Consider the following 26,302-nt stretch of genomic DNA (forward strand, 5'->3'; position numbering starts at 1 on the left):
GAGCAGCACCTCTCTAATATCCAGAAGAATATTACGTGTTTGTGAAGGGAACGGGCAGGTGTGGCTTGAATTTAGTGCTGGAGCATTTCTATCACTTGGATCTTTCACCACCATATGTGTGGTTGTGATCAGGAGTCTACATCATTCTTTCATTCTGGATTTTCCTTCATTCATTCTTGTTTCTAACAAACTTAAGTATGGCCTGTGGGCTTTTAAAGCATTTTGACAGATTTTCCCAGCTAGTTTTCAGTGTCTCCTTTCAATACCTTGCAAAATCTGACTTGCTGCAACAAGGAAAGAACAGAGAAAATTGTGGGAAGAATTGGCTCTTGTTTAGTGCTTAATAACAAGGTCATACATTGATGCTAAACATACCAGCTCTGTCCATGTTGGGTAATTGAAAACAAAAGTATGATCATAGCCTAGAGACCATTGTTGAGTCAGTAGTCATCAGAAAAGTGCAAATTCCAAATGTAGTTGTGAAACATTCATGTTACCATTGAAAATTAAACAGGCCTAATTCTAACCTCTTTTCCCTCTCTCCCTGCAAAGCTGTTTGCTTCAGTTCACAACTATTGGGAACAGAAACCATTGGGGAAATATACAGTATAGCATGTTCCTTCCAGGCTGTTTGAAACAATGAAATACTAGTAATGGGGCAAGTCAAAATAGTTCAGCCCATTGAATAGATAGTGTTAGAAGCACTGGACAAATTATTAGTGTGTCTGTAGATTCTCATCTGTGATATTCAAGGATTGATTTACTTTGGGAAACCTCTATTAATCATTGGCACTATCCCATACCAATACATTTGAGCCAAGGCAAGAGCTTGATATGACAGCCAAGCCTTACAGCCAATGATGACTCAGGGAACACTTTAGAGAGGAGAGAAGTTTAAAATAATTCAAATAGCTAAACTAGCCCTGCTGCTTGAAGGTGTTGCTTGGAGTGACTGGTCCATGTTTAGGGAGAGATCAGTAGGCTGTGTTCCTGATGCAACTAAAAGCCATCCCCTCCTCTTTCAGATGTATGGGGAGCAAGCTACCACACTACCCATGGACTTTACAGGAGGTGTTTTTTGGAATAACTGTTTGCCATATTCTTGCATGAAGGAATCCCCAGGCATAGGATTTCCTACACTGGAAGATACACAGTGTATGTGCTTTTTTAAAGGGGTCCTCATCAATTCATTAACTAAAGGATCCATTATGAAGCTCTCCACTCTGTTAATTCAGGGCTACCTTTCTCTCTTCACAGTTGTTTCTATGCCTGTCAATACTCTGCCACTGGATGACAGGCAGCCTTCAGTGAGGGTTCAGTGTTGCTCTGTAATTGGATGCTAAGGAGTTTGTTAATTCTTTCCCACCACAGAACCTGCCATTTTCCCAGGAAACTAACTCAATATTGGTCTGAATATCTCATCCTATGTGCTCAGAACAGTGGTAATGAGAGATTTATTACCACACTGCCCCCTTAAGTTTCCTCCCCTCTGCACTGGAGCTGCAGAGGGAATAAACAGCATAGGCATTGTGCTGTCCTGCTACTGAGGGTGGATTCGCATCAGCTACTTGTAACATAAAGATTTTAAATAAGACTAGAAAATTACACCGAAGAACAGAAAAATCCCTGATGAACAAAGAAATTGGCAGCTTAAAGAAACGTGCTCACTCTAGGCCTTGTGGATTTTTCTAAAGACTTGAATTGTTTGCTAGCTTTTTAAAAAAATTTCTCCTCTCCTTTCACTTCTACCTGAGCCAGCTCTGGCCCATGTGAACCAAGGGGTTGTTGATAGTTGAATGTCTTTTCATAGCACAGCATTGATTCTATCTTTTCTGCTCTCAGGTGCATTATATAAGTGATGCAGCCTGTACATGTTAAACAGTTTTTGACCTTTAAACTGAAGGTACAAAAAGATTATACTGAACCACTACACAAATATTATCTATACACTAGCATGCTCAGCCTAGCAACAGAGAGAGATTACCCCTATCAATCCATCCATTACTTCTAAAAGTGTCAGCGCTGGCCTTCCAAAGTTCTCTGGACTCTGTTAGTTGTCATTCCAGTTGCTGACATTCTTCCTCATCACTTACTGTGAGAAGTGAAAAATATTTTAGTATGCATGTTTTATTTTTGTGCTTGAGACTATATAAAATACTTGTCAGGCTATCAGGAAATGGGCAGAATTGCTGGACTAGAGCATATTACTGCAGCCTGTGATCTACTCCTGCAACTTCAGAAGTTAAGAAGGGCCAAATCTGCTTAGTCATTACCTGGTTGGGAGACTTCCAAGAAATACCTGGCTACTAAAGAAAATGCTGCTGGTGATTCAGTAGGTGGCACTGTTCCTTCCGAGTCACTATTCAGACAGTGTCCCAGTGTGGTGTTGAGTGTTGTGTAGCTGACTGCTGTAAAGCCAATATCCCTACCACTTAATCCATGGCAGTTAATAACCCATAGCATTGCTCAAAAGAGTTGGTGGTATTAGCTCCAGTGTCCTGATTTAAATTACAAATGGGTAAGGCTACAATTTTGGCATGGAAATGTTTAGTACATTTCACAGCACAGGTATGGGAAAAAGTGATAAGTCACAGAAAGTTAATCAAAGGATGTAATTTTTGCTGCATCAACATACACAACATCAGCATACAGAAGAACACAACTAAACAAGTGATACGCACAACTGAACCACACTCCCACCTCAGTGGTAGCATGGCTTCTCTCCAATGGGGTAGGGCCCACCTTCCCTCCCGCCCCCCCTTGGGTGTGTGACCTGGCACAGGGGCACAGCCCCATTCAGATTTGTGTCAGTAGCTCCCCCATCAAGGGACCACTGGGTCAAATCTGAATGGCACGGCAGCCTCATGTGCCAGGTTGCCATGCCACTCTATTTGGGGACCTTATCAAATGGGAGCCCAGCGTAAACTGCCCCTTTTCTCCCTCCCGGCTGGCCCTACCTCCCAATTGGTGCCCCTGCCAGCGGTACACACCATTCATAATATGTACATGGCTGCTGTCACTATGTGTGTGTACACAGCTAAACAATTATCTATACGGATTTGTATTGACTTCAGCGCATGACATGGACTGCATTTTGGAAAGGCAATGAAGGGAGCACCTAATCAAATGGGTTTTACAGCCATTTCCAAGATTGCGTGGCCTTTATTCACATTCACAATTTCCATGACCTCAATGACAAAATCGTATCCCTATAAATGGGTAATTTATATTCTGCCTGTTCAGCTTACTTCAGTGCTTCTCTTTTAAAGGCTCTGTATGCCACAGCAGTGGCTACATTTCAGTGATGGGCAGAGTGATCCCTTTTTTTTAATACAGATTGTGATAGTTTTGCCTAGATTGTAAAGGTCTTTGGAAGATAGATGTTCTAGAAATGACAGTCAGTATTATCAGACACCGAGTTTATTGGATGGCACCAGGAATTTTCAATCATTTATATTAAATCTTAATCTAAAACAAGAAGACTTGAAATTGCGTCATAAAATGAATTAATAAAAGTAAAAATATGACTTGTCAGTGAAAATGCCATGCCATACTTGGAACTGACTGGCAACTGACATTTTTGATCTTTCTGAACAAAATAATGTGTCTTTAACAGAATAAAAAGCCAGTCCATTTTTAGAAGAGTAATAGGGCAATCCAGGGTGCAATGACACAGTCTAATGTCACCTTACCTTGTTTGGCTGGAAGTATTCTGACTGCCTCATGCCTATAAGACACCTGAAGTAAAAACAGATTGGTCATTTACTGCCTACATAGGTGTTTTCTCCTTCCCTATCTCAAAGGTCTGTTGAGAGGGTTAGTTCACTGTCTATTAAATACTGTGATATGCTTAGATGGATGATTCAATAGAAATTCAAAGCTTTATTAGTATTTTGTGAGTTTTATTAGTGTGTGTGTGTGTCTCTCTCTCTCTCTCTCTCTCTCACACACACACACACACACACACACACACACACACACACACACACACACCCCTTCTCTCTCTGTTTTAGTAGTCAAACAAAATTCCTAATAAAGCCATGATGTTTGAAAGGTGTTTTATCTGTATAGAACACTGTCTGTCATGGCATGCTATCTGCTTTCTGGCTGTTATTTTAAGCTCTATAAATGATATTTAGCCTGATTTCTTCATTTGCATGATTCCAGTCACATTTCTTCCAGAGAAACTAATTTCTTCATAGCTCACAGGAATTATCAGGAAATGTGTAACATTTCATTTTTTAAACCTGCTTATGCATTCATTTGAAGTGTTATCAGCAGGTCTGATAGCTCCAGTTTTACTATTTACTATAAGGTCTTTGTTCTATAAAATTTCATGGGAGTAAAGTGACACTTTCTTCAACAACTCTTCCACTACTTGGATTTATTTTCCATTGTCTCAAATACCATGATATAGATTGTTACTGTGTATTGTGGTCAGATTAAACTCTCATTGATGCAATTATTATTATTATTTATTAATTTTATTATTTGTAATGCCATAGTTCCTAGGAGCCCTAGTTGTGGACCAGAACCCCATTGTGCTAGGTGTTGTGCAAAAAGACTGTCCCTGCCCCAAAGAGCTTGCAATCTAAGTAGCTTAGCCTGAAATGGACTGCTGGACCTCACTATATAATTTGCTGAGGTGCTTTCCGTCTGTGATCACTGAAAGTGAAATGTGTTAAAAATACTGTGGCATTCTGTTTTCAGAAAGTCATAAGTGTGACCACAGAGATCTTCCAGGAAAGTCCTTTTACATATGTAGCTTGTGAACCATATATGATTTATGGCTGAGCCACATGTCATAGGAAAACAAAAACTGAAGGAACAGCTAGTGGGGAATTATGAAAAGACGTGGCTGCCTCTCTGCTGGGAAAAACATGCCACTTAAAATTACCAGCAGAATTGGCTAGGCAGCTTCCAGGCTATACAGAGAAAGAGAGAGAGAATTTCTGACCAGCAGTAGCGTAATAATACAAATTCCATTAAGAGCACCAGAAAGATTACTTAACTGTGAGAGGACAGCAGTGTTAGAGTTCCTGTGGTTTTTTTTTTAAAAAAAGGCTTTGAACAAAGGTTCTTATAGGCTTAACTTTGAAAGCCAGGCAACTATAGTAATTACTGAGGTATAAAACTATGTAAACCTTCCCACCTCCTAAAGAAGCAAAGGAGAAACAAAGAGATGGAGCCTGATACACTGAGGAAATGGTAATAGGATATAGAAATTTCTCAACTCCAAGTCACCCATTCAAATCGAGCCTGAGTCAGTAGTAACAAAAAGTCCATATCTGAAATCTGTGGCATCAAAACTACCACCATAATTGATATTAATTGTTCCTTATTTGAATTTGGCACGGAGTGCATGGGCCATAAAGATTGAACTACCCTCTCCCCTCTAGTGGTGGTCTTTTCAAGTTACATAGATGAGTCCTACTTCTCGGTTATTCTGGCACCATTCACTAGCATTAAATTCATTTAAATTATCTGTTTTTTTTTAAATGCACAGGAAAATGTTAAACATGCATAGTGAACCATTTTATATTTACTAGAATGGTTTCCATGCTATCGCTAGATCTCCAGATTATTCTAACAACACACAAAATATAACTAGAAGTCATTATATATAATTCACTAGGTACTATGCAATGTGACCCTTCAATGCTGCATAGCCATGATGGGATTCTTCTCAACATTACGTGATACTAGATACTATTAGGTATTAGTTACCTGATTGCCACTGACTTTGAAAATCTTCCCCGTAATGTACAGTATAAAATGAACTAATTGGTTGCTGTCAGTAAACATAAGCATGGATGGATATGTTTATCTTCAGATTAAAAATAGTATCTCCTAACTCAGAGGATATATAGCATGGGATGGGATTTTTAAAAAACATTTCTATAGATCAGGGTTGTCAAGAGACCAAACATTATTTTTAGTCCATTAAATAGTAAGAGAGCCAACAACTGGCAAATCCTGAAAAGTCTGGCAACCCTAAAATTAGCCCTGTCACAAGCATTGGGTAAAGCATGAGTATGAATTGCATCAAAGGCCTCTTCTGCTTGACACATCCTTGGGAATATGCACAGTATTGAAATATCAGAGCATCCTGCTTTCCAGGGCCACATGGATGCCCTGCCAACAATCAAGATGATTCCTGGAAATAATCTAACATGTATATTGATCTTGTGGTACTGTTATCTAACTGACAGCTGGAAGTCCATACATACTTTCCATTCTTCAGTGCTTCTAGTGGTTGTCTTTTAAAAATGTATACAATATTCTAATAGAATTTTTTTTAAAAGTTCCCCTAAAGGGACAAATATGTAAAACAGTGGCCTAATAGATAGTTTCTGAAGTTTGTTTGTCCTAGAGGTTAAGTTATTAAAGTAAAAAAGTCGTAAGTATTTTCTCTCTAAAAGATTAAATATCTTATTAAAATTTATATAATGCCTCTCCATCCACATAGATCCCAGATTACATTTTAAAAACTGCATATACTATATCACTGTGTAATTCCTTTGCCCACTGCAGATGTGCAGCCACTGCTGGGGTGAAATGTAGCAAGTGTTTAACATCACAGTATAGCCTATGTAAAAATAACTATGTGTTCTGGCACAGGTGATTTAGTTTTAATGGATTTGTCCTTGCGTTGTCACAGAGATCCATAATATAGAGTAGAGACATTTAATTGGTTACAAATGATCTTTGGTCAAGTGTTCCCATTCAATGTTATTGATTTGGCGGCTTTATCTTTTGGGGATATTCTCTTGGAGAATAAATGTGTAAAGAAGTTGCAAAGTAAAAAGACGTATATATTTGTGGTATCCCCTCCCAAGCTTTCTGTTGCATTTAAATCTTCAGTTTAACTTTTTTATTCTTCTGATGTTCGAAGTTCACTTGAAGTCCCTTGGCCCAGAATGTGACTGAACTGTGTTAAAGCCAGCTGGCTGGCATACCAAGCATAATTGCTTTAACTCAGCTTCTATCTTTAGAGAAGTGCACATCTGAGCAGGAACTGGACCACAGTAGGAAGTTAAGTTTAACCTTGCTAAACATAATAAACAAAACACACACAAAAAAGGAAGTGGGGGAAGGTCATCTTTGCTTCCCTAAAAAGGCACATTTTTCTGTCTCCACCAGAGTTTATTGAACTTTACCATGTATAATATCACTGCATCAGGCAGAGGTAAAACACCAAAATTACTTACAGCTGCACACTACTGCTTATCATTTCTCTGTCCCTTAGTCTGACGCACTCTGTTTGTCTCAAGTGGAAAGGAAAGAACAGCCTGTTCAGGCATGTCAAGGGAAACTGGGACGTTCAACTTTCTGCACCTGTTGTCGCTAAAAGACCCAGTAGGTTTACTCTGTGGTGCCATTCAGATGCAGGAAGGGTCAGAAAAATGACTGGAAGATTGTGCTTTGCTCAACATATTTTGTGTGCTCCCTACGTATATCCTGAGCCATATCTGCTGGCTTTACAGGCCCTCTGCTGAACTAAATTACTATTAGCATTTCTTTACAGACCCTCCGCTTAGCTAACTTACTGTTAACATTTCTGAATAAAAAAGCAAGCTGAGTTTTGGTCTGCCTCGTGCAACAACAGAATTGTCAGCCATATTCTGACTCCAGAAGTGGAAGCAGAAGGAAGCCCAGCTCAATGCTTGTGTCCCAGATTGAGTGTGCACGGCTGACGATATGAGAACTCAGCTTTGTGACTTTTAGGCTAGGCTGGGCATATGTGAATAGAAAGGTATTGAGAGAAAATAAAAATGAGAATTATTACAATTATTATTGGTATGACAGTAGTGCCTGGGGGCCCAAACTGAAATCCAGGCCCCTTTGTTATAACCAATGATAATTATGTTATCATTTAGTTCAAATTTAGTAGCAGTTCCATTTTACAGATGGGGAGCTGACACACAGACACTGTGACTTGTCCAAGGTCACACAGGAAGTTTGTGGGGGAGCAGGGGCTTGAACCCAAGTCTCTGTCTAGCACCCTAACCACTGGACTATCCTTCTCCTGAGTCCCAGCCTATTGCCTTAACTGCACAGTCCGTCATTTTCTGACTACAGTCAAACTGTAATATATGATATACCGGTAGGTGTTTTCTTTTGGCTTCATATCTCATCTTTCACTAGTATACCAATGTCTAGAAGCCATTGAAAATTCATTCCCGACTATCTTATAGATATTCCAAATTGTAGCATTTTTAAAAAACAATGTATAAAAACTGTAACTTAATCACTTCCAAATGTATGTTTGTGATATTTGAACTAAAAAAGTGATCTGCTCTTCTCAAATCACAAGAGGAGTCAATGCCTGACAGCCCCGTCCCACAACCAGGGAAAGAGGTGTCTTTTTAACAGTGTCTAACAGTGTCTTTTCAATATTATTCATGCATTTGCAACATATCAGGATGGCCACTCTAGGGCGCAATATTCCTGGAATAGAAGAAGAAGGGGGGGAATGCCATCCCATATGTATATTTACATCTTATTAGAAAGGCTATTTTTATTCTAATGTTTCATGGTGATGTTACTGTTGTTAGCATTGCTGTCTGCCTTCTTGGGATGCCACAAAGCATTTCGTTCACTCCACTCAGTTTAAGATTGCCCCTCCGAGACCAGAATTAAAAATAACCATTAAAAAAGAGCAAACCAAACTGGTGGTGTCAATCATTCTGGTCTTTTTGTTGCCCATAAACTATAGGATGATAAAATAAACTGCATTTTGTACTCATCTAAATTTTGCTTCTAAAATGGAATCTAAATACATTAAGCACTGTCAGTGTTCCCTCTAATTTTTTACATCCATGTGCGGAATGAATTTTGTTATGTGCATCCATATGGAGGTGGTGTGTGGCGGGGGTGGGGCTGAGGGGTTCGGAGAGTGGGTGGGAGGGGGCTCAGGGCTGGGGCAAAGGGCTGGGGTGTGGGGTGGGGGGTGAGGGCTCCTGCTGGGGGTAAAGGGCTCTGGGGTGGGGCCAGGGATGAGCGGTTGTGGGTGCAGGCTGCCCGGGAGCTGCGGTGGGGAGAGAGGTCTGTAGTACTGCTGTCCAAATATTTGAGGAATGCAACAAATTTCACTAGTTTAAAAAAACAGGAGCAAGGGTCTGTCTCTGGGATTATGTTGTGTGTGTGCTGTTCATATCGCATCCTTATTTCACTGATGCATTAGGAAGTGTGGGCTTGTGTTAAAGCTCTTGGCTAGAACTTGAGAGATCTGGATTCATTTCTCAGAGTTACTAAAAATTCTGTGTTAATTTAAGTAAATGGCTTAGTCTCTCTGTGCTTCAATTCCACATATGTAGGTCATATTTCCTTTCTCCTATCCCTTGTCTTGTCTAGATTGCAAGCTCTTTGGGGCAGGCACTGTTTCTTACATGGTGCAGAGGAGATGGAGCTGTTATTTTGGTCAGGGTCACAAGGAAATATTGTAATACAGATTTTATTTCCTGTCTGTATACTGTCATTTTTTATGATCATTAACAAGGAAGCTAGAACGCATTCCTGGCAGTGAATGTCAACTGCTATATGGTGAGAGGAAATCCCTTTGACATCATAAAAGATAATTTTATGGGGTATTGCAAGAAATATGCACTTTGGGTAACTGAGACACAGGTTCTGTCAGTGTGTAAGGAGAGCAACAGGCTGGCTTTTATAACCATTGACTGAGATTTTTGTTCCCTCATCTTCCCCCATTCCTCCCTCCCTTATAAAAAAAAAATGAACTGGTGGTGCAGAAAATCATTAAACACTAGCTGCTGTTTTGTGCCATTAGTCTTCAAGAACGGTCCAAAAATGCTTTGATTGTCCAGTGATTCTGTAATGAAGACACATGGGATCTTGGCAACAAGTATATATAAGGTGAATATATTTGCACCATATAGCAAGAAGCAGGGAATGGGAAAGGGGATACACTTGATGTTAATGTGAGAAAAAAACTGAAAACGTTTCCAAAGTCAGCGTATGTATATGGGCTATTCATAACGTCAGTGCTATTACATCAACTTTTTCTGAACATCTCTGGCTAACCAATGGTGTACTTGGCTCCTTTATGCCCCCTTTTCATTATTTTCATCCTCTTTTCAACTGTCTCAAGTCCTTAGACTGTCCCTATATTCAATAAAGTCCATGTTTCAGGAAGCCATCATTTTAATTTTTTTTGTAATAGTCAGCACCCCCCTGGATTATAAATACCTATTGGAAAACAATTTTTGTGCTATGTAACTGAAAACTTGAAAGATTTAAAAAAAAAAAAACCAAGCTACCCAACACCACTGTTTTATTTAGGATAAATACACGAGTGTGTGGTGTGTACACATCTGAATCAGTGTTACATAGTGATCTCTCTTCCCAGAATTGTACTAATAAAATTGATGACACAGCCATGAAGACAAGGAAGTAAACAAAACTAGTGCTAGTTCCAAGTTCCTTTAAAAACACGTGATCAAAAAATCCTGCCTGGAAAAGAATACTCTGGTAGATGAGTCCTAGAGGATTTAATAGAATTAAAACAATCGGGTTCTATCAAATCTTGTAATAGAATTTTTAAAGTAACCTATGGTATTCTGAAGCAGGAATCTCATTCTCTATTAAGTTCTGTTGTGGAGATTTTGCATAATGGTAAATTAAAGAAGGGAGAACTTTATTAACACTAGTAGTCTGTTGTCAAAATTCTTTAAGCAGGTAGTTGTAGATTAGTCTAATCATACATCAGGGCTAATGCATTAAAAGTCTTCTAAATAAATAAATTTTCTAGCCCACACCAGAAATGTTTGGAATGGCTCTAAGGTTCATAAACATATCAATATATTTTTATAAGAATCTGAAATTAGTGAGTGAGATTTTACCCCATACTACCTAGGCATTCCAGGGCAAGCTAGGGTCAAGGGCAAGTTTTAACTCTTGGTTTCCTTGCCTTTTGTAGATTTAAGACTGACTCCAAACAGCTGTTTCTGTGTTAATTATATAAGGTACTCAGAGTGTTTCATTATAAGGTACTGAATGTAATTGCAGTGTGTGCTGCATAATTTATATTCCCAACTGCACTTGCATACAAGCGAGCGAAGGATATAATAATGTTGAAAATCATTGCAGCTCATAGCTTCTCCAAAGCAAGTGAAAGCCTGTAATCTTAGGTGTTTGCATTTAATGAGTATGTTTGTGATTGATTGTTATAAAGAGATCCTTGCATAGAGCCAGGGGCTGCTCCAGGCACCAGCACAGCAAGCGCGTGCCTGGGGTGGCAAGCCGCGGGGGGCGGCCTGCTGGTCGGTGTGAGGGCAGCAGTCAGGAAGCCTTCGGCGGCATGCCTGCAGGAGTTCCGCTGGTCCCGCGGTTTCAGTGGCAATTTGGCGGCAGGTACGCCGAAGCCGCGGAACTGGCAGATCACCCGCAGAAACGCCTCCAAATTTGCGTGACCGCAGACCGCCTGCAGGCGTGTCGCCGTAGGCCGCCTGACTGCCGTGCTTGGGGCGGCAAAAAACATACAGCCGCCCCTGCACAGAGCGTAGTCCATAAGCTCATAGTAGAAACTATGGAACTACCTGCAAGCTTGGGGTATAGTACCCTGAACAAGGATAGACCTGATATTGAACAAATACACTTGGGCAAGGATCCTACCAATTCGTGCTCAGTGGGGTGCTCAAAATTATAGCGTGCCAGCACAGCGGGGAGTGGATGCTGCTCATGGGTATAAGTGAAGTGAAGTGCTGGGCATTGTCTTTTATTCTGTGCAGTATGAAATCTTGCATCCCTGCTCTTGCAAGTACACTGTATGAAAAGGGGGCAGGGCACGAGCAGAGAGTGGGAGTTTCTGAAGAGATACAGGTTTAAGCTTGATCCTCCTCTTATTAATGAGACCATAGCTTTGAACTCCTCTGTAAGCCTTACTCCTGCTATTAAGCATGAGTAATTTTTTTGTCTTCACAGAAGTGCTCTCATTAATGCAGGATCAGGTTCCCCCTGCACATTCTATTAGAGCTGACTGGACTGGAGGACAACAATTCTGTTTCACCGCAACTTTCAAGTTTTGTACCACTTTGGAACAAAACCTTTCGAATATTTCTGCAAAAGCGGAATCATGTTGAAATGTCCATTTGCAGATTGAAACTTGAGCTTTTGGAAATGTGTGTCTGAGTCTGCCTGTCTCTTGGCGTTTAGGGCACCGTCTGGGATGTGTGAGACCTACCCTGCCTGATTCAGAGTAGAGTTTTTAATCCCAGATGAATCTGAATCAGGCAGAGCAGTGACTTGAATCCAGGTCTCACACATCCCAGGCCAGTGCTCTAACCAGGAGGCTATAGAATGTTAAAGTATCTCTCCTCTGCTCCCCCACTCCCCAAAAAAACCCACCCACCATTCCCATTGAAAACTTCATTTAAACCAATTCATCTCCGCAAAATGTTTTGGCTTTCATGATACAGCGTATTTTGGCAAAACTTAGTTTTGCCAAAAATGTTCCAACCCACTCTGCTTTCTATACAAGTCACCATTTTTTATACCTCTTGTGCTTGGACGGAACACCAAGCCTTTGATGTTAACTACAGATCCAAGCCTCAGATTGCTTAATATTTTGTATCCTTATAATGGGGTTCATTTGTCACTATCCCAGCACATATACAACAGCACCTTTTCTAAACATTCATTCTATTTTCCCCCCAGCCATAAATCAGTATCAATATTTTGTGAATTCCAGTGGGGATGCAATTATGTAACAAAAGGTAGCTGCTAATATTGGGAAGTGAATTTCATCCTGTACTTTCCACATGATAGCATTGTCTCACCAGGTCTCCACGTAACAGCAATGTGTTGCTGATAATGGAAAGATAAATAAATATTCCTGAAAGCACCATCACCTTGGAGAAGCCCCTGAGATGGCCTATTTAATAGTTTAAAAAATAACTTTGTTTAGGCATTGCCTGTTTGTATAAAAGTTCAGCATTTTCACCAGTAAACTTAACTCTCTGCTGAACTGAGTGATGCCAGTAAACAAATTAAACCCACTATGAGTAGAATAGACTGACCACTTCCTCTTTCTAATTGTGGCTGAATTCCCTGCAGCCTAATATGGAGGTATATCTGAATCTGGTGAAATGATACCTATTCAGCACTGTAATTTAAACAGAGGCGGTGCTGGTACTAGCTAGAAGAGCTGTGTGAATCCTGGTCCTTTTGGTTGGCAAGGGTTTATGCCAGCATTTTATCTGGCTTTATCCTGCTCTTTCTTCCCCCCTCCTGCCCCAAGTTCAGCTTTGAGTTTTGGTTTCAAAAAATCTGAGTGAAACAACTTGAAATATGAGAGATTTGTATCCAAACTAAACAATTTTGCACAAATTCTGTGTGGAGCCTTAAATCTGGCCAGGCTTGTGAAATTCAGGGACCCTTTTGATTAACCTGTCTGAATTTGAAGTTTATAATGAAACCTAAAGTCAGGCAAGGTTCACTTGGTTTCAGATTTTGTTGTTAATATTTTTCATGGCTCTACCTACCAACCAACATTTTGTGCACAAGGTTAATATATGCTCATACATGTGCTTGCTGCTTTCTCTGCTTAATGTAAACAGTGCAAATTTCCATCAAGCCAAATAATGAGTAATAAGTGTTTCCATTTAAATCCACTAAATTATCCTTGATTAAAAGCAACACACTTTTGTCACAGCACATTTTTTTAGTCTGCTTTTCAGATCCAGTTGAAGTGACAGTTTACTACATCATATATAAGCAGTGTTAGTAATTAAAGGAAGCTGATTTTAAGAGGAATCTTGCTAGCTTGCCAAATGCCATTTATTATTGTTGCTAGATGAAAGCCCATGATGTTGTATGGTTGTAATTTGTAGGGTGTAAAAAAAAGCCCAAAACGGCGGAGAAATTTAAAAATTGGAAAGTAACAGTCTGAGAGTCCCAATGACAATTGACCATGGTGATATTCTAAACAGAAAGCTCTCAGCCATGCTTGTAGCTGTTTCCATTGTTCACACTGATTCAACAGACATTCTAGGCTTTGGAGTGACACTCCTGGAAATTTACATAGATTATTAATAATAATTATATTTTGGTAGCACCCAAATGAAATCAAGACCCCTTTGTGATAAGCACTGTAAAAACACATATTGAGAGAATTCCTGCATTAAAAACATAAAATCTAAATAGAGAAGACAAGTAGGAGAAAATAAGTGTAATTCCCATTTTATTGATGGGGATACTGAGGCATAGAAAGTTAGTGATTTGACCAGGGTTATACAGGAAGTCTGTGATATAGCCAAGAATTGAACTTGGATCTTTTGAGTCCCTCCATTGGCTTAACCACAAGACCATCCTCCTTCCATGTTTCTCTATTAAAAAAGTTTGAGTAAACATCAGTGGTTCATGTACATGTCCTGTTCAGATTAACTGCATAGTCCAAGGCTATCCCCTTGCCTTCCTATCCTGCTTTGTAAACCTATTATGTTTTTTGCATGGCTAAGCATATATATATATATATATATATATATATATATATATACACACACACACACACACACACACATACTCACACACCACTGATTTCTTTGTCCAGAATAAGTTATTAGAACCAAAAAGAACTGGTCAGAGAGTCACATGAATAACCCCTCCATCTTGTGCAATCTTCCTGCCTCGGACATGGTCTTTCACTTTGTCCAGTTATGAGAACCTCTCATAAAGAGAAACGAAATGGAAGAGCTATCAGCTGTGTACCCAAAGTGGCAGCTCTGTGGTCTAACAATGTGTCTTGGGGGAGCTAACTGAGGAACGGAGTCAGTGATAATGACCTCATGCAGGTTAAAACGAGGAATTCCCCTGCACTTTCCTGTTAAGGAAATGTCTCATTTCACAAGGCTCCCATCACGTAAATGACACTGAAACATGTAGGACATTATACTCTGTATTAGTGAGCTGATCTCCAAGTGTTTCCTTTTTATGGGATGGGAGAAAACATTAAAATTGGGACTGGAATGATGACCTCTACATCTAGCAGCTGTTGTCAGGAAAAGTCTGCTTGCAACTGCAAACAATTATCTGCTGTTTAAAAGTTTGATGTAGTGAATTAGACCATTGTCCTGCTAAGTATTAGGGAAACTTTCTCCTTTGTTTAAACTGACATTAAGAAACTGGCATAGTTTCAAGTAACACTGAGAGTCAGATTTTCAAGCCAAGCGCAATAATGTGTGTGGACCAGCATCTTACACACACAAACCTGCACTTGTACATGCAAACTGGACACTTGTCTAACTCTCCAGTTACAAAGGCTGGTGTACTCTTTGAGCCTTCTGAAAATTACATCCTACAGGTCTGACTCAAATGTGTGCAGTAGGTATTACCTACCCCTCCAGAGCATCAGACGGCATTCTATATTTTGTGTACTTCCGTGCCTGAACTTCACTTAGCAAATGAAGGGCAGTTTGGACTCACTTTAAATTTTCTGGTTTTTGATGACTTGAGTGCTCAGACCTTGATGATTTAAAAAAATTCTTTGATGCTTGTATCTAGGATCCTCCCTTCCATTCAGACAGGTTACTTTGTTTTGCATGGTCTGAAGCACTGCATTAAAGTATGGTGAATGCACAGCATGCAATTTATTAACCCAGTCCTGAAAATTGTTACTATAGCAGTAAGAATAAGGGTTATTCACCAAAAGATTTACAGGTTCAGACCCTGTCTATGCAAGCTAATTCTGGGAGCTTCATGGTATTGCCCATGGGATTGGTGAAAGCTTTAATTGTAATTGCTGTTATAACTTTGTCCTTACAGTGGCCAGTTTGCGATAGTGAAGAAATGCCGAGAGAAAAGCACTGGAGTGGAATATGCTGCTAAATTCATTAAGAAGCGTCAGAGCCGGGCCAGCCGCCGGGGGGTGAGACGTGAGGAAATCGAGCGGGAAGTGAACATTCTGCAGCAGATCTTGCATGCCAACATCATCAAGCTGCATGACGTCTACGAGAACAGGACAGATGTGGTCCTTATCCTCGAGCTGTGAGTAGAGGGATTTCCTATTCTCCGCTATAGGATGAGGCAAACGGGATCAGGAAAGGGCTGTGGAGGCTTCCTGAGCACAGGCGTGTTCTTAAAATGGAACTGCTGGGCCATCGGGCTAGAGAAACCATCAGCAGACCTAGACAGGAAAATAGAATGAGGTCACCAGTAAACAGCCTCCCCTTAATAAATCAGCACACACTCTAGAGACAAATGTGCCTGATAGTCATCTGAGGTCATTGCTGCCGAACCAGGGAGTCCTGTTGGTTTGTGAACACAGAGATTGTCTAACGTTTGCTCTCTGCTGGCCTAACATGTACATTTAGAGGAAGTACGAGTATCTCTAATAGGGCCCAGTTTCTTCGGTTCCTCTCCTGCTCTGCCCACCCCAAGAAACATCCAATGCTCATCCATCCCTCAAACGCTCTGCATCCTCTTGAGGCGCCTGCCTCTTTCACCAGGCCCATATTTTTCTTACTTTACAAAAGAAAACTTTAGTTTACAGCTGGTGCCCCAAGCCCTAGAGCTCTGACTGCTCTGGAGCACTAAGCATCGCCTGGCACCGTTCTCGACTCCCTAGCACCAGCTCTGCCTTCGCTCTTTTCACTCATGCAGTTGAGAATGGGTGAGCCGGTGATGGGAATCTGATTATAGACAAATGTGTCTGCTTCTCCCTTGGTTGGAGAGTTGGGAGCGGGGAAGGAGGGAGGAAGTTATTTGTGGGTATGGTGGGAGTTGAAGCAGGAAGGAAGGCTCATGTTCCAAACCTGTCAGAACTGTTAGGGAGACAGGCAGAAGTTTGGACCAGTTTGTAATGTTCTCCAAACCTGTTAGCCCATCCCTTATTGAGGTGTTACACAGTAGTAATAGAATCCCACCCTGTCAGCAGTGCACACTTGGTACTGTGTTTGTAGCCCATTGCTGACTGGTTTGATTAGGTTGAGCCTGTTGTAGTGCCCCAGGTAGCACTGTGCACTGTCTCACTTGCCTTATCTGGCTTTTTTTAATTAGATTGCTCCTTCAAAGATTTCTTAAAGCAGAATTGTCTAATAAACAAATAATCTCAAAGGTTATATAAGGAACCCAATGGATCGGGGTAAAGCAAGGATCTGTTGTATTAATTTAGATGGAATAAGGGGGCCCAAATAGTCAAAAATGTTAACATGATCCTGGTATTCTCCAACATTAAACAGCTTTAAATAAGATTCAGGGTTTGGTACACAGAGACCTCAGCCTGCTTAGTACCATGGCAAAAACATTATTACAAAAGCTTTTTAACCTTTTATTAAAGATACAGAAAAGAAAGAAAAAGCATTTGAAATGTAAAGCATTAAAGCAGTGGTTCTTAACCTGGGGTGCACGCACCCCCTGGGGGTGCGAGATGCCTTTTCTGGGGGTGCAAGACATGCCAGATTTTTTTAGAAGGTAAATCATCAAAAACACAAATTAAGCACAGGCACGTAAGTACAACTGCTTTGTTTCATCAAACCTATGTATTTATTCACATTCTACATATTTTAACAATTACTGTAATATACAAGCAAAAAATATATCTAGGTTTAAAGAACTGACCTACTTCAACAATTTTCGATAAGGGGGGCGAGAACATATTTTGAGAACCAAAGGGGTGCAGGCTGCAGTAAAGGTTAAGAACCACTGCATTAAAGAATGATTTCATTTAACACCATCCCATGTTCCTTTTTCCATTAGCTGTAGAGAGTCTTTAGAGGGGAAAAACCCTTGTCTGACAGTGGTGTTTAAGACGGTGGTAACTGTCCTTTTGTGAGGAAAAAAAGAAGGTAATTGAGATGGGCTGGAGCTGTTGCTGCTGCTGTTAAAGTCCAGTCCAGTTTCCTAGAAAGCAAAATAAGACAAACACACACAAAAGGGGAGAAAAAAAGAACAACAAAGACAGAAAATGTAGCTTCTGTCTCTGATGTTAACTCTCACTTGCAAGCTTGCTGCTGGAGAAACACAAACAGCACCCGGTCTTATTGTGCACTTCGAGACTTGGCAAACTTGTACCGGTATTGGACTGTTTAGGACATTAGTTCTAGCTGCCTTTTTGGTCACGGGCTTGCAGTAATGTTGCAAAATGTGCAGTCTTGGCCAGCTAAGCTAGACTCGTAATAAGAAGGAGAAGGATAGGAAAGAGAAGAAATAAATTGGGGAAGGAAAAGACCCCACTGGGGGGAGAGTCAGGGATGGGGAACTAAAGGGTATTGCAAAAATAGCCCATTGGCTACTGCCTGTAGCAAAAATCCCCAACGGCTGGAGACAGGACACTAGATGGGCGGGCTTTGAGTTACTATAGAGAATTCTTTCCCAGGTCTCTGGCTGGTGGGTCCTGCCCACATACTCAGAGTCTAACTGATCGCCATATTTGGGATCAGTAAGGAATTTTGCCCTGGGGCTGGTTTGGCAGAGACCCTGGCAGGGGGAGGGTTCACCTTCCTCGACACTTGCAGGTTTAAACTAGCATAAAAGGTGGATCATGATTTGAGGACTTCAGTAACTCAGCCAGAGGTTAGGAGTCTATTACAGGAGTGGGCAGGTGAGGTCCTGCAATATGCAGGAGGTCAGATTAGATGACCATGATGACCCTTTCTGAACTTAAAGTCTATGAATCCATAGCAGTGAGTCTCAAAGCCCAGGTCAACTGACTCAGGCTCTCAGGGTTTGTGCTACAAGGCTAAAAAAGCAGCCTGGAGCCTGGGCTTTGAAACCAGTGAGGGGGTGGATCTCTGAGCCTGGGCTGTAGCCCAAACCCAAACATCCACACTAATATTTTTAGCTCTGCAGCATGACCCCCTCAAGCCCACATAATTTAACCTGGTTTCTGAGACTTGCTGCAGTGGTTCTTTTATTTTGCTTTGTTGTCATAGAGTCAGTCCCAGGCAGTATTCAGGAATTAGCTGGAGCAGTGGTCATCTGGCTCCCTCTCTCTGGCCTGGAGTGGTCAGAACATCTCTCAGGATTAGAACAAAGATCCAGGGTCCCAGGAAATGGTGGGGGTGTGTAGTGGGGTGGTCATCCGCTCCAGCCCTGAAAGGGTTACAGCCAGCCCTGGGAGAGGGCTGGGGCTGAGAGGAAAAAACCTAGGCTGATTGGGGAAACAGCCTCAGCTGGGGCCATGCCCCAATCAGGCCACAGCTGGCCCTATAAAAGGCTGTGGGCCAGGAGCTCAGACTCACTCTCTCTCCCTCCCTCTCCAGAGAGAAGGGCCTGGCTGCTGGGGAGCTGAGTAGGGTACTTAGAGTGGAGCAGGGCTGGGGGAAGGTTAGAGGAGCTGGAGGGCTCCAGCCTGGAAAACCCCCAAGCTGCGGGCCTAGCTGAAGGCCTAAGGCAGGTACTGGAGCTGCAGAGGGGCAGTCCAAGGTTAGGCAGAGGCAACAGGTCCAAACCGCCCTTGCCAATGATGAGTGGCCTTTACAGACTGCAGTCAGCCCCAGTGAGTGGGGGCTAGATGGTGACTGGCAGTAGCCACTGAGGTGGGGATAGGGGGTTGGGGGTTTCCCTGAGTGGGGAGACCCAGATGGAGGGGTACTGCAGGGGGCAGAACCCCAGCACAAGGGGTACCAGGGTCCGGGAGGGACACTGGAGCCAGTGGCAAGGCAAGACACCGGCCTGCAGAGGGCGTGCTGGAGGCTGGCTAGCTAATTCCCAGGATGACCAGCAGGAGGCACTGCACCAATGAGTCATCACTGCGCTAAAGGGTGGCATCCATGATGGTGATGTTCATTCCTTCCCCTTCTTTCAGTCAGCCAGTGTCATGTTAGCCAACTTTCCCTCCAATATCTTTCTGAGGGTCCCAAAAGGGAATAATGGGCAGGATAGCCCATCCTCTCATTGTTTTGTTCATCAGTAAGGCCTAGCTTCAGACACAAATTTTGATCCATTAGTTTCTGGTTTCGGCTTCTCTGGAGTACCAGGCATGGTCTTAACGCAGTCCTTGAATTATATTTATAGGCCTTCTTGTATAGACTAATTAAGTTTTTGACTCCCTTTTGTACTTTTTCCCCATCAAAATGTATTGTTATAAGTCATTGTGACATTTACTAAATGTTCACTCACTTTTTACATTAAAACTCACAATTAGGGCAAATGGGTAGGCCCAGTCATTACAACAGATCCTGCTTGCATGCAACCCTTAAATGAACTGATCAGATGATATGCACTCCAGAGCCAACAGTATGCAGATAGCTTATAGCTCCTTATCTTTCACCATGTATGACCACACCAGTACCACCAAGATAGCCCCGTGCTTTGGATGAGATCAGCTCATTGATGAAGAACCGCTAAATAAATAAATAAAATAAATATGTAAAGCTGAGCCACAAGACAGAGGTGATACTGGTGGGCATATGAAAGCATTTTGAAGAGTGTGCAGTCACAATGCAGTCAACTTTGGCTGAAGGTTCACACCCACAATTGGTCAATTCAGTCCATAGTTTAAGAGTGCACCTGGATTCCTTGCTAAAGCTAAACTCCTGCATAGCATCATCTGAGAGTAACACTTAATACCATCTCTAGTTGGCTAAGTGCCTCTGTCCCATCCTGGAGAATGACAACCTAGCCTCAGTTATTCATGCCTTCGTCACTTCTTGGCTGGATTACAGCAATGTGATATATCTGGGCATGAAGCCATCAGCAATTAGGAAACTCCAACAAGTACAAAATGCTGCAGCATGTCTCCTCAGCAACTCAGACGATCACAAAAACCTCAAAACTGTCCTCTGTTCTATATTGACACTTCTCAAAGAATATTGAGTCAAGTTCAAGATGTCTGTCCTTATCTTCAAGGAGAAAATTAGATGCCTTAACTATTTTAGGGTCCAATTCTGTATCGCCTCCAGTGTGTCACATGCACGTTGGCTTTGGAGTCAAACCCTTGGGTGAACTGCTGCAATGTATCTGAAGTTTAACCTGATGAAGAATCAAGGACAATAGAATTGCTGTGAAATCCTATTAATAAGTAAAGCTGGTCTCCCATGATGCACTGTGATGATTCAACTAGAGGAGAGACTGCAGTGCATCTGTAGTCCCGTCAGAGAGCCTGGCCAATAGAGGAGAATGTAGGACATAAGGCACTTGCACTAAAGCGCCCATGATTCATTGCAACAACTCCAGCAAACACCAATTTGATGTCGAACTGACCCAAAACAAAATATTTTGTTTAGATTTCTCCATGGAAAAATTTGATTTTGCAGAAATTGCGTTTTCAATGAAAAACTGCCAATGAGCTCCATTTAATTAGCCTTTTGTGGTGCTCTGCCCCACCATGTGGTAGACCTGAGAGTGACATGTACTTTCTCTCCTTGAGTCAGCAGGAGCTGGGAGTGCTGCCAGAGTGTCTCTGGCCAGTGAATGGGAGGGAAACTCCTGTGTCTGATTAGGGGTACAGGTAAGGATGAAGGTAATGGGCAAAAGAGGTTGTGGTTGTTTCTGTCCTCATCCAGAAGGATAATATCCAGAATAGCTGAGGGGAAATGCGGATCCTTGGAGTTCTGCAGCTTCCTCACACAAAAAACCTCCTCCCCCAAGAACCAGTTGCACAGATTGTTTAGAACGTACTCTTCATCTAGTGTGTGACCTAAAGGTGAAGAATGGTTTCCAGAACAAGGCTAAACATCACCTGGCTTCAGATTTTGCTTTTTAATGCAGACCAGTTTGTGCTGTTTAAAAGGACTGAAAACAAATTGACTTCTTCACCTTTTTCTTGGCTTGGATAACAACAAACTTTTACTTGTGTGTTTGTATACTTTACCAATATACAGCAGCGGCAAGCTGGTGGTGCGCTTGGGAATCCTGTTAACAAAGCCTTGAGTAGGAAGCCTTCATGTGGCATGACTTGGAACTGTGAGTTTGCATTCAGGGAGTTGCCTTTATGTGTAAGGTTAATCATCATGTCATCAGCAATCCCTCGATGTAAGGTTAATACTGCTGACAATAAAGGAGTGCGAAAATCCCTCTCATGGGAGTTTATTCGTTAAAGAATTGTCATTTTAATGGGGTTCAGGACAGTATCAAAATTCCTAGTTCCAACAGTAACCAATAAATAACCAATAAATTAGCTGTACATCTTCTGATCCGGTGGCACTTAGGACCTTCCCAATATTAGGGGCTTTATCTTATATATGCAACTGTGCCCCCACCACCACCAAAAAAAAAAGTGTCCCAATTTTTCACACTTGCAATCTGGTCCTCCTACTGGTGCTTTACCCATTGATCTAGAAATACTTCTCCCAAGGCAACATCTCTGGATGCAAAATGACAGCGGGATCCAGCCAGCTATTTCTAACACTGCATTGCCCTCCCTACACCAATGGAAAATAAGTCCAAATAGTTGATGTAGCCCCCTTTTGTAGGTGGATTGGGTGGTACTGCATGCCTTTCTATAACACACATTCTTCTGCCCACATTAATTTCTGCTTCCCAGTGCCATTGTCATTGTATGTGTGACAATTTGAAACTGAAATGCTTCGGCTTCCTGGCCTTAGATTGTAAACTCTGCAGGTCTAGGAACTTGTCTTACGCTGTGTGGGTGAGGTGCCAGGTAATTTTACAGTGCTCCAGGAATTATTAAGTTGTTTGGGTTATATATTTGGGCTGGGTAGGTGGGTGGTTTGGTTTGTGAAGCTGGTAGTAATCTCAAGGTGAGCACCACAGTCATGCAAATAAATGTCAGCATCAGGGATTTCCTTCCCTTTGTATAGCACAAAACAGGGCAGGGAGAGAGGTGAGGAAGACCATGTACAGGAGAAATGTCCTTCCACAGCCACACCAGGAGAGCTCACTTTTTGTAGCAAATTGGGCATTCATTACTCAGCACAGCATGTCTGCCCCCTCATCCCAATTTGGGCAATGTAACACGTAATGCAAAATAACCTAAGCAGTAGTAACTCTCTCTCCCTGTGTCACTGCAGCTTGCTGTGGAGGTGAGCATAGGCTGAGGTTTGGTAGGAGGCCCGCCAATGACATCCCAGCAGAGCACAGCACTGTTCTTGTAGTGCTATTGAGGAAGCATAGACAAACACACCACACAGCTATGTGCATACAGGAGCGACAGTGTTGTCCAGAATAGTCCCACTGCACAAAGCAGGGGGAGGGTATTAGAATAAGTAGCTGATCAAGCAATCTGACTGACCAAATGCATGTAAGTGTTGGGTACTATTGAAAATCATCCCCTAAATGTGTCACTGCGACCTTTTTCAGATACATCCTGTAACTGTGCAAACAGCTCACCGCATAATGGTGTGAAATTCTCCACAGGCTGAAGCTGACAGCTAGCAGCATTAAGTGGTCACATGCTGCTGATTTTAGTGGCTTCCAAGAGTGTCTGTTCCATCTCAGTACTGTTTGTCAGCCACTCTGACGTGCTGTAACTGGTATGACATGGACTCAGAACAAGCCAGTCATCACAGCTTAAAGATCCATAGAAAAGTCCATGTTGTGCTGCCTTTGTTGGAGCTGAGTACAGAACAACATGTCTGTTTCTCCCCAAATTTAAGAGATTTGCCATCAATTTGCTGGTTTCAGTGTCATTTTCAAGAAAATTTTGCAACTGTTTATTGTCGATTACTGAGCCAAAAGAAATCCCCCACTCCCAAAATAATTCTGTTTTTTTACAACAGGGGTGGGAGATGCTCAAAGCATCTGGGCTTGTCTACACACAGACTGGCTCCATAATAACTAAATCAGTTTGAGTTCAGAGTTAGACCTTTTTGGGTGCAAGTCTCCGAGTGGCCCCTCTTATTTCAGTGTAACTCAAGTTGGTAAAACAGATGTAGTTATTTCAGAGCTGGTGTGTGTGTGTAGACAAGCCCTCAGAATCATCAGAGTTCAATAGAGCAACAAGGGAGTATGTCAAACGCCAGCCACGCTCCTGATCTCGGGAAGTTGATAAATGATAAGCAGGGGAAAGCGGAGAGTGGAAGAATTGCATTTGCATGCACGTCAGACCCATAAGGATGATATGAGTGGAAGTAGCTCTTTTAACAGGTAGAGGCTGGGTGAAATTCACCACGTGCAGAGGGCTAGCACAAAGAACACTACTTCAGGGTCATTGCATAGGCCTTGCGCTGGCCCTTTGCCCTGGAGTGAATTTCACCTGCTGTGCAAGGTCCTGGATTGAAGTCATGGAGGGAGAGAGGCTTCCTGTGTCTCGGAGTCCATGGAAGTAGAGAGCAGCTGTGCACAAGGGGACAAGTTAGTATCATTCCCATCTCTGAGCTGTGTGATTGACTGCAACAAAAATTAAAAAGGAACAAAGTTGGCCATTCCCCCACCACCCATCTGCCTCCATTGGGGGCACTGTAAGAATGTAGGTGCCTGGCTAGGGGCTCATCAAACACCTTTTCCCCTTTAAGAGTAATTATTGAGTATTTGGAAAAAACTGTAATTTGTCTAATTTATTTTCAGCTTTATTTTCACTGAGACACAATGACCCAAATTTACCTAAATTATAAGCTTGTCAGGGCAAGGACTTTGGGTCTTTGGCTTCAAAGGCTGACTCAAAATCCTTGATTACAGGGGGGGGGAGTGGGGGAGACAAAGGTTGGGGGAGGGGACTAGCTCCTCCCCTCCCCAATGAAAATGTTGGGGATCTGATGTATGTTTCTGTCCCCACAATATTTTCCATCCACACAATATCTCATGGAGGGAAGAGCAGGACTTGGCTATGTTTCCGCCCCGCGTGCGTGCACTGGGGCTGGAGGGGAGAGCGGGATGCAGAGAAGGGGCTGGAGAGGCCATTGGGATGGGGTGAGGAACAGTGCACTGGCACATGGGCAGGGGGCTTCAGTGCACAGGGCAGTAGGGAGGGGACCACAAGGCACCAGCTGCTGAGGAACTGCTATAGGAATGTCAGTATGAACTGCCTGGATGCCCATTCCCAGCCTGAAGCCGGCTGTCCCCACCCAGTCTTAGTAGCTCCCCTTGTTCCCCCTCGTACCCCACCTAATTCCACCGCACCTCATCCCCCCACTTGATTTATTGACAGGGTATTTACAGGAGGATTTCTAGTACCCTGGGGAGAGAGGTGAACCTATCCCCAACCAAAACTTGCTGGCTCTGCTGTGGCCATGGCCCCCTCCCATAGCAAATGTGACTGCTGCCGTTCCTCCTCTGCAGAATATGTTCCATCAACGACAAGGGGACAGGAAGAACTCTGCTAAGTCGGCAGCTGATACTTTCTACGTGCAGCTCAGCAGTTCCACAACTTGCCCTTGCACCTGGGGGTCACCCTGGGGCTGCAGCTCTTTGTTCCGTTTCCTCCATTCTTGGCCTCTTGTGTCCTGCCAGCTCTCAGCCCTGAAACAACAGTCTGTGTTTGTGGTGGGCGTTGAAGTCTGTGTACATACAACAAAGTGATCAGCTGTTTCCAAGGGATAAGAGGATAGCATCACTCAGTTCTTACTAGCTTTTGCTGGAATAGCCTCATACTTCACAACAAGGATAAGGTGCCAGCTGCCAAATGCAGGAGAGAAGAAGCTGAGTGGAGGGAAAGACTGGGGATGTTCTTCTTGACTAGGGTTTTTAGGGCAGACAGGGAACTCACAGTCTGATGTATGTGGCACCATTTTAAAAAATACAATCATACAGCTATCCAAATGTTGTAATGTGTATCTAGGTGTTGTGGTACAAAAGAGTAAGAGTGTTGAGAGCATTTTGCTGTGGGTTCACCTGTGGCTGCCTAAAGGCACTGTTTTCAGAAATGTTTGGGAAATCTGATGCAGCTGAGAAGGAGTAGGTTCTTCTGCCATTTTGTCTCTTTGAGCTCCAAGTTAGGTGATATATCTCTTACTGAACTAAGGTATTTTCCCCCTTTCGGCAATATTTGGGTTCAAGTTACAGTTCTTTCCTTAGAAAAACATGGACTAAGTGGTTAAAACACAGGTCTGTTAGTCTGGGGATTTGGATTCTAGTGACACCTGTGCAACTGACTTACCAAGTCACCTTGGACAAGTTACTTAAACTCTCTGTAATGTGGGGACAGTTCTTTTCTACCCTACCAGGGTGTTGGAGATTAAATCATTGCTGTTTATAAAGTACTCTTTGCTTCTTAGAGGATGCTATATTCCTGTGGTGGTTTTTTGTGTTGAACTAGCTCTGTGCGGGACTTTAGTTTCACTACCTCACAAATCTTCCGTTTACATGTTTGTTTTGCCTTTGCATGCTCTGTCTCAGAAATTTTCTCTCCACAGTCTAATTCCCTAAAGTCACAGTCTGAACCACGCTCATTGTGAATTATAATGAAAAGGGAAAATCCAGAAAAGAGAAATTAAATCAACATACATCT

General features: G+C 42.3%; 1 protein-coding gene across 4 annotated transcripts in view; it reads left to right on the plus strand.

Moving 5' to 3' along the window:
* DAPK2 (death associated protein kinase 2) overlaps positions 1 to 26,302 on the plus strand; it is an 83,379-nt gene that overhangs the window by 26,790 nt on the left and 30,287 nt on the right. For all 4 annotated transcript variants that reach the window (XM_034783164.1, XM_034783161.1, XM_034783162.1 and 1 more), the window contains one exon: positions 15,781 to 16,002. In XM_034783164.1, coding sequence (XP_034639055.1) covers positions 15,781 to 16,002 — 222 coding nt within the window. The remainder of the gene's footprint in view (positions 1 to 15,780; positions 16,003 to 26,302) is intronic.

This window comes from Trachemys scripta, chromosome 10 (assembly GCF_013100865.1).
Source record: "Trachemys scripta elegans isolate TJP31775 chromosome 10, CAS_Tse_1.0, whole genome shotgun sequence".
Taxonomy (NCBI): Eukaryota; Metazoa; Chordata; order Testudines; family Emydidae; genus Trachemys; species Trachemys scripta.